General features: G+C 44.4%; 2 protein-coding genes across 2 annotated transcripts; one reads left to right on the top strand and one right to left on the bottom strand.

The window, feature by feature from the left end:
• Positions 1 to 757: 757 nt before the first annotated feature.
• Positions 758 to 3,336, bottom strand: LOC110537334 (zinc finger and SCAN domain-containing protein 21). The gene is made up of 2 exons (XM_021623286.2): positions 2,336 to 3,336; positions 758 to 2,197 (listed from the first exon to the last, which is right to left on the bottom strand). The coding sequence occupies exons 1-2, from the start codon at positions 3,004 to 3,006 to the stop codon at positions 1,312 to 1,314; spliced, it is 1,557 nt and encodes a 518-aa protein (XP_021478961.1). The 5' UTR covers positions 3,007 to 3,336; the 3' UTR covers positions 758 to 1,311.
• An 89-nt stretch (positions 3,337 to 3,425) lies between these two features.
• LOC110537333 (zinc finger and SCAN domain-containing protein 21) lies at positions 3,426 to 8,459 on the top strand. The gene is made up of 3 exons (XM_021623284.2): positions 3,426 to 3,560; positions 3,970 to 4,661; positions 4,800 to 8,459. Exons 2-3 carry the CDS (start codon positions 4,000 to 4,002, stop codon positions 5,836 to 5,838), a joined length of 1,701 nt encoding a protein of 566 aa, XP_021478959.2. The 5' UTR covers positions 3,426 to 3,560; positions 3,970 to 3,999; the 3' UTR covers positions 5,839 to 8,459.

Below are 8,459 nucleotides of genomic sequence, written 5' to 3'. Positions count from 1 at the left end.
CTTTGTCCCCATGTGCAGTTGCAAACCGTAGTCTGGCTTTTTTTATGGCGGTTTTGGAGCAGTGGCTTCTACCTTGCTGAGCGTCCTTTCATGTTATGTTGATATAGGTCTCGTTTTACTTTGGATATAGATACTTTTGTACCTGATTCCTCTCCACAAGGTCCTTTGCTGTTGTTCTGGGATTGAGTTGCACTTTTCGCACCGAAGTACGTTCAACTCTAGGAGACAAAACTCGTCTCCTTCCTGAGCGGTATGACGGCTGCGCGGTCCCATGGTGTTCATACCTGCGTAATATTGTTTGTACAGATGAACGTGGTACCTTCAGGCATTTGGAAATTGCGCCGAAGGATGAACCAGACTTGTGGAGGTCTACATGTTTTTTTTTTCTGAGGTCTTGGCGGATTTCTTTTGATTTTCCCATGATGTCAAGCAAAGAGACACTAAGTTTGAAGGTAGGCCTTGAAATACAGCCACAGGTACACCTCTAATTGACTCAAATGATGTCAATTAGCCTATCAGAAGCTTCTAAAACCATGACATAATTTTCTGGGATTTTCCAAGCTGTTTAAAGGCACGGTCAACTTAGTGTATGTAAACTTCTGACCCACTGGAATTGTGATACAGTGAATTATAAGTGAAAAAATCTGTCTGTAAACAATTGTTGGAAAAATTAATTGTGTCATGCACAAAGTAGATGTCCTAACCAACTTTCCACAAATTTCTTGTTAACAAACTATAGTTTTGCCGTGGTTGAAAAACGAGTTAACGACTCCAACCTAAGTGTATGTAAACTTCTGACTTCAACTGTGTGTGTGTGTGTATATATATATATATCTCCTATGCATAAAACAACAAATACATAAAACAGTACAGTACATTGTTACACAATGTTCTGATCTCTGCTCTTCTGAAGAATTAAATTAAATACAAAAAAATGATTCTGCATAACAAATAATTATTCAAGAGTAACTATCACAATATCCAAATGCATGAAACACCTCTAACTTGGACCATGGCAGGGCATTCTACAAAAACAAAAAGGGAGCAATGAAGCACAAGTAATTTGAGCTTGTTTACATGGAAACATGGGAGAGATGTTCCACCAACCAAAATCCAAAGCAGTGTCCTCTGTTTATGGAACACGCCAACAGAAAACACTGTTAGCGATCTCAAACAAATCTGCCTATTTAGGACATTTACAGAGAAAGCTATCTGACCAGTCCTACTTCAAGTCCTTGTTGTGTGCTGATTACTACGAGACCTCTCAGCCAGATGAAGTGCTGCGTGAGCAGCTAGCTGCTAGATAGAGTATCAGGGTGAGTGAGAGAGCTGACGTGCCCCTGGCCCTGTCCCTGGCCTGCTGTGGGACACCTGGTGCCTCTTCATGGTGTCTTTGAGTTTAAAGGTCTGTCCACAGTCAGTACATTGAAATGGTCTCTCCCAGGAGTGGATACGTGTGTGTTTGTTCAGAGTGCGGCGGTGGCAGAAGGCCTTGCCACACACCCCACAGACGAAGGGCCTCGCCCCCGTGTGAATGTTCCTGTGCTCCTCCAGGCTCCTTTGCTGGGTGAAGCAGCAGCCACAGTCTGGGCACTGGTGGGAGGGTGAGGGGGAGGGCGGGCGTGTATGGAAGGAGGGTGAGGGAACCCTCGGGAGGGTCCCCCAGGTCAGCTGTCCATCTTCAGAGATAAGCCCTGTGTACCTGGCAGTAAGCTCCGTCTCGTCACTAGAATGATTGTTACTCTGCAGTCTGTCTGTCACTGGGCTGTCCTGAACTTGTGGATGATAGACATCAGGAGCAAGGGATGGAGGCGACTGTGGGGAGGGGATCTGACTGGACACTCTGTGTGTTGGATGAGTGTACATGGTGGAGGAGAGAGAGTTGTGTCTGGGAGGGGAGATGTAAGGTGTGTCCACTGACATGCTCTCATGTCCTGTTGTGCTCCCATACATTTGGATAGGCTCTGGAGGAGCACTCTCCTGATGCCAGTCAGGGTCCTCCACTTCCTGCTTACACACAAAGATGGACCCTTCCTCTGGGACCACCTTATGCTCATCCTTTTCCTCCTGGTAGCTGGCTACTCCCATGTCTGGAATCTCTAGACTGAAATGGGCAGACTTAACAGTCTCCAGCTGGTTGAGAAATGACTTGGTCAAAGCATCTGGGTGATCACTGGTGCTCTGCATCTTGACACTCCTGTAAATTAAAATGAGATGAATCATAGTGAATCGTTCTTAGGATCTGCATGTGACTGAACAATTAAACTAAAGACACGGAGGATGATATAATAACTGCAGATATGATTAGTTCAATAGCTTCCACACATTTACCTACCCTTGTTCTTGTGTCTCTGTTGAGCCCTGTGCTGTGTTTGTCTGTGTACGGTCAGGGGAAGGCGAGGAGACGGTGAAGGCACCAGACCCAAGTCGCTGCTCAGCCATGCTGATCGCTTCCTCCATATCCCTGGGTTGCTGCTTCTGCACCCAGGCACCAGCCTCCTTTGGTAAGAGGGACAGAAACTGCTCCATGGCAACACACTGCTCTACCTGTGCAGCAGTTCTTAGGTCAGGCCTAAGCCAGTGCTTAGCAGCTGAGTCAAGCCTCTGCCCCAGCTCTCTGGCTCCCTTCTGTGGTTCGTACCGCAGAGACAAGAAGTCCTGCCTGCTCTGGTCCTCCACAGTCCACATCTGTCCCAGTACCCTGGTCTGGAATGCATTAGACAACCCCTGGGGTCTGATCAGTTGATTCTTCTTCTGTGTCTCCTCTTGCAGCAGACCATCAAGCCTAGCACCCCAGTCCTCTGGGTCTTTATCTCTCCCTGGTGTCAACCGATGCCTTCTCTGTTCCTCTACATCCTGGGGTGAAGGCCGGTCAAGGGTTCTGGTCAAACCATCCTTGACAAGCTGGCTGAGGACCTTGGCCTGGATCTCCCCCTGTCTGGTCAGCGCTTTCAGCTGTTGTTTATGCACATCCAGCAGGGACACCAGGAACTCAACCACATCCATAATGATTGCAGGTGCCAATGGCGAGGGCAGTAAAAAAAATACTTTTCACTAGCTGGCAGGGTCAGAATGGCCAGCTCGATCACAAAGGCATCTAATACCACCGAAAAATAATTATTAGCTAATTATTTGAGTCAAATTCCCAGTACCATCACTGAAACTTAGCTAGTAGCTAGCTAACGTTAGCAAGGTGGACAAACGTTCCAGGACTCAGTTGTTAGCTGGGTGGGTGATTTAAAATAAAAAACGCTATCAAAATGAACATATTATCTCAAAATTGATTATCAAAGAATGCAAAATAACGAATAAATTACTAGTTACCTGTGATGATTAATTACTTGCCGTGGACGTTTCAATTAGCTAACGTTAGCTAGCTACATATAATGTTTGGACAATAGACGACGGGAATTCTTATCATGTTACACACAGCAGACTCAGACGTTGTCACGATCAAATGGTACCCCTGGAAACAACAATAAAAACTGTGTACGTAGCTAGCTAGCTAACCTGCAAGAAATACAATACGAGTAAAAGACAAAAAGACGCCCAGTCGCTCGGTAAGTAACGTTATTTTTCTACCTGTGGTTTTGTTCAGCTTGATAATCACATTTTATGGTGGAATTTGTCTATTTTGCCTGGATTGTCAGCTAACGTGGCTAGCTAGACCACCTAACTGACCAAACGTTAGCTAGCCCTCATCCAGAGAGAAAATGAGGCACACATCTGAATGTGGTGCCAGACAGATTAACAAGCTAGCTAGACGCTATAATTTAGATCATAGCTACATGTACAGCCTTATAAACACATTAAACACTACCTCGTGGATCATGTGCTAGAAACGTCATTGAGAGTTGGGCGATCAACATATTTTATTTTCACAGGATTTATTATACACCCAAATTGCTATCGTCATTGCCCAGTGGTACTGTCATTACCATACTTTTATAATAATTTCATATTTCACAGGCCGTTGCTAGAGACTCCAAGAGTGGAACCATGGATGTGGTGCGGTTATTTACAAACCTACTAGCAGTGCACAGACAGCAGCTACAGGCTCTGGCTGTACAGGGGGAGATCCAGACCGAGGCTCTGGCACAGTTACTGGAGAAGGAGGAGCTCAGGAGAATGGAGCCAGATGTGAAGCTGGAGGAGGTGAAGGATCCTGAGGCCTACCTGCTGCTTTTGGAGGAGGCAGACTCCAACTCCAGGCTTTCTAATGTGAAGTGGGGGCTCCTTGGCGGGGAGTGCCTCAGGTCAGGAGAGCCAAACTACGAGACACTGAGGGCTAGCCTGCAAAGCCAAGTCAGGGCAGAAGAGAGCCGACGGCAGGAGGACTTCAGCTATCTGAGGTACGACCCTGAGAGAGGGCCCAGGGAGTTGGGGCAGGGACTGGAAAGTGCTGCCCAGCACTGGCTTCGGCCTGAGAGGAGAACGGCTGCGGAGGTGGTGAGGTGTGTGGCCCTGCAGAGGTTTGTGTCACTCCTGCCCACACACGTTGGAGACTGTGTGCTGAAACAGTGCCCCCAGGACATGGAGGAGGCTATCTACATGGCTGAGGAGTACCTGAACAACACACCTGGGGATAAGTGCAGTGAGATGGACAACCACACTGATGGAGAGGGATACCCTGCAGACCAACTGAGAGAGGAAGAAGCAGGGTAGGGCCAGATCATGTTTTGAGTGTTTCTTTCTTGCACATCCAAAGATATTAAGGAAGTGTTAAATATGTTGATTACAAATAGTGTGTTTATTGGAATGCATTTGTTGATATGCTGTCTATTTCCGTTTATTTTCAGACCTGCAGAACATCAAGTTAACAGTGAGAAGATGAAAGTCACAGGACCAGGGTTGTTGCTGAAGAGGATAGAATTTTCTAAAGTCTGTCAGTCCAGTACTTTCAATATAGATGCCAGACATCTGGAGGACATTTACAGTGAGGAGAGGAGACTTGATGGAGAAGATGATTTGGTTGAGGAAGACAATTTTTCTGAACATGAGGACTGGATTAAGGAGGAGATAAAATACAATAACCAGGCTGAGGATGAGATCAGGTCAGCCTCTGAGATGGGACAGTCTACTGATGTGGATAGAAATACTGAGAATGTTGAGAGAAGTCAGTTTAGAAACATAGCAAATCAGATGCCCGTCTTTGGAAGGGCCAAGAGAGGTGTATCTGCTCCTGTCATCTCCTCGTCCAGCCCTAACACTGCCGAGAAAGAGGGAGGAACACCCTGCTGCCTGAAGCGGAAAAACAAAGAAGATCCCTTCCATAGACCAAGCCACTGCTGTCATGACTGTGGTAAGAGCTACAAACGGGCTGCTTTTCTCAGCAAACACAGTTGCAGTGCCTTCCCTAAGTTCATCTGTCCTGACTGTGCCCAAGTCTTTGCCTCTCAGAAATGTCTGACCCACCACCGCAGGAGCCATAATAAGGCTCTAGGCTGCTCGGAGTGTGGAAAGCAGTTTAGGGACAAGTATAATCTGAAATGTCACATGAGGACCCACACAGGTGAGTCCCCTTATACCTGTACAGACTGCGGGGATGTCTTTGCTCAGCTGAAAGGGCTGCAGGAGCACAGGAACATCCACACAGAAGAAAGGCCATTCCGCTGCAGTGTGTGTGGGGAGAGCTTCCACCACAGCCACACCCTAACAAAACATAAGCTTCTTCACTCCCAGGAGTCTTTCCTCTGTACTCGCTGTGGAAAGAGTTTTAAACTAAATGACGACTTGCTAAGGCATCTGAGGACGGTGCATGATGAAAGCATGTACCTCAATGGAGATCAGAGTTTTCATAAGAATGGAGACATTTCACCTAGGCCCTATTGGAATTGACTCTATTTAAAAAAGTCCCCACTTAAAATGTTCAACATACTTCTTATTATTGGTGAGAGTTGCGACGCAAACGTCCCAGTTTAAATCTTCGTCATAATAATTCTTATTAGTGGGGCTTGCGAAGCATTCTCTTACATTGTTTAAGCTAGAAACATCATTCAAACTTTTAAAACGTGCAGAACAGTCAGGACCAGTGTGCTTGCATTCAACTTTTTGATATATTTTATAATTTTTAAACTATTAAGTTTTTGTCCCTTTTCACTTTCATGTGAGTTCTTGAACATTCTAAATGTCCCATTGTGACATCAACTCCCAGACTTCCAGCATTCCATTTACTGTCAACAAAGAAACTTTTGACACAAACCTGATACCACTTTCTCAACCATTTTGACAAAAAGTTAGAGCATATGAAATCTTCCTCTACTTTGCTATTCAAATCTGAAATTGGAACAAAAATATCATACCGATCAAACAATACAGCTGTTTTACTAACTACATCAATGACATTTCTATTAACTTTTTATAAACAAACTAAATTTGGACCACTTTCCCAATCAGTTAGACAAAAAATTAGAGCGTATGAGATCTTTGTCTACTTCTTTGGTATTCAAATCTGGAATGAGATCAAATGATTTACTACTAATCAAAAGTTACAGCTGTCTGAGTTTAGTGTGATGAAAAGCAGCCAGCTAACAGCTCTCTGTTTCGTCATTGAGCAGCCCAAACAGCCATTGCAATGGAAACTTGCAAAAACGTAAAGGTTTTGACATCTGGTCTACATCTCTGCTATTCACATTTGGAATCGAAACATAATTATCTTCTACCAATCAAAAGTTACAGTTGTTTGTCTGAGTTGAGTGACGAAAAGTAACTAGTTAACGCCAACTAACAGCTGTCTCATGCCACGTCAAATTGTATATGCAGGGCTCCCTTGTGAAAGAGACCCTGGGGTCATTGGGGACTCCCTAAAGGTAAAATTTTTAAAAATGTAGCAGACCAAAAGGAGCCATTGCTATGGATACTCACAAAAACGTAGAGAGTATAACATCTTGGACTCAGCTATTTAAATCTGGAATCAGAACAGAACGATCAATCAATAGTTACTGAGTTACTGCAGTTTGTCAGAGTTTAGTGACAAAGTAGCTAGCTAACGTCAGCTAAAAGCTCTCTCAGCCCAAACAGCCGTTGCTATGGATACCACTGCATTTCAATGGCTGAAAAAGGGCCATAGACTACAATGAAAAAAATATATCCTCTTTCACTGTTTAAGCTATCAACATCAAAAGCAACGATGAGATGTTCAGTCTGACCATACTTAGATTGCTTGTCAAAAGATTTTTTATACTATATACATACTTTTTTTTTTTACTATAACCATTAAATGTGCATAAATTACATGGGTTTTAATGAGAACCATAGGAATACAGAGGTAGATATTCAAAATGGTTTAGCTTCTGGCCAATTAAGCTACAAGACCAGCTTTAAAACAGTCAGGCTATCCTAACTTCAAATTATTTGAAATGTCTAACTACATACATTTTTATTCATTTGCATAAAATAACTATTGAACCATTCAAGCTAGAGAGAACAACCAACTTTCGCATGTTCAGGCTATCCTAAATTTTAAATATTTGTAACTATATACATTTGCATAAAATAACCCACCAACAGTAATTCTTGAACCGTTCAAGCTAGAGACATCTTTTGCTATGGATACTCACAAACGCAGAGAAGCACATGGGGCAGCGCAGGGAGCAAAGGACAGACAGAGACAATTCTGCTATGGATACTAGCGGAGAAAGTTATTGTATTTCTAATTTCGGGTTGAGCAATCGGGCTAGGGTAGGGTAGGGCCTGAATGTCGAAGCCATGGGTAGGTTTCTGCTTTTTTTTCTTTCAAACTTCTAACCACTTTCCCATCAGGCTAGACAGAAACTTAGTGTATGACATCTTCCTCTACACTGCTATTCTAATATGTTCCCAGACTCCGCCAATAACATCGAGTTAAGCACCGCCGTCACTAGCTTCATAAGGAAATGCATAGGTGACGTTGTCCCCACGGTGAATATTCTTCCTCAATCAAAGCCCTGGATTAACACTGAGGTTGGTGCTATACTAAAGGACAGGGCTACCACACACAGGGCTATTGCAGACAACCCTGAGGCTACGGCTAAGGACAGGAACAAGTTCAAGTCCCGCAATGATCTAGTAATAAGGTGGAATCATACTACACAGGCTCCGAAGTCCCACCGCAGGTGGCAGGGGCTACAGCCGTGATCTGCCCAACAATGCCTCTCTTGCAGAAAACTCCATGGATTTGATGCATGCTTTGACAACACTGTGCTTGAGGGTCCTCACCAACCCAGAGGACTGGGTGATCTTGTTCTCCGAGGCTTACGTGAGGAAGGTCTTTATTCAGGTCAACACTCACAGGGCTACGGGCCTGTTCCCAGAGCATGCACAGATCAGCTTGCAGGCATATTCACTGTAATTTTCAACCTCTCCTTGTCCCAGTCTGTAATCCCCACATGTCTTCAGATAACTACCATTATTCCTGTTTCCAAGAACTCTTAAAGCTTAATGCCAAAATGACTACCGCCCTATAGCACTCACATCTGTAA

Source organism: Oncorhynchus mykiss, chromosome 12 (genome assembly GCF_013265735.2).
Source record: "Oncorhynchus mykiss isolate Arlee chromosome 12, USDA_OmykA_1.1, whole genome shotgun sequence".
NCBI classification, from domain to species: domain Eukaryota; kingdom Metazoa; phylum Chordata; class Actinopteri; order Salmoniformes; family Salmonidae; genus Oncorhynchus; species Oncorhynchus mykiss.
Note: the sequence above shows the minus strand (reverse complement) of the source record. Positions and strands in the feature narration are given on the sequence as shown.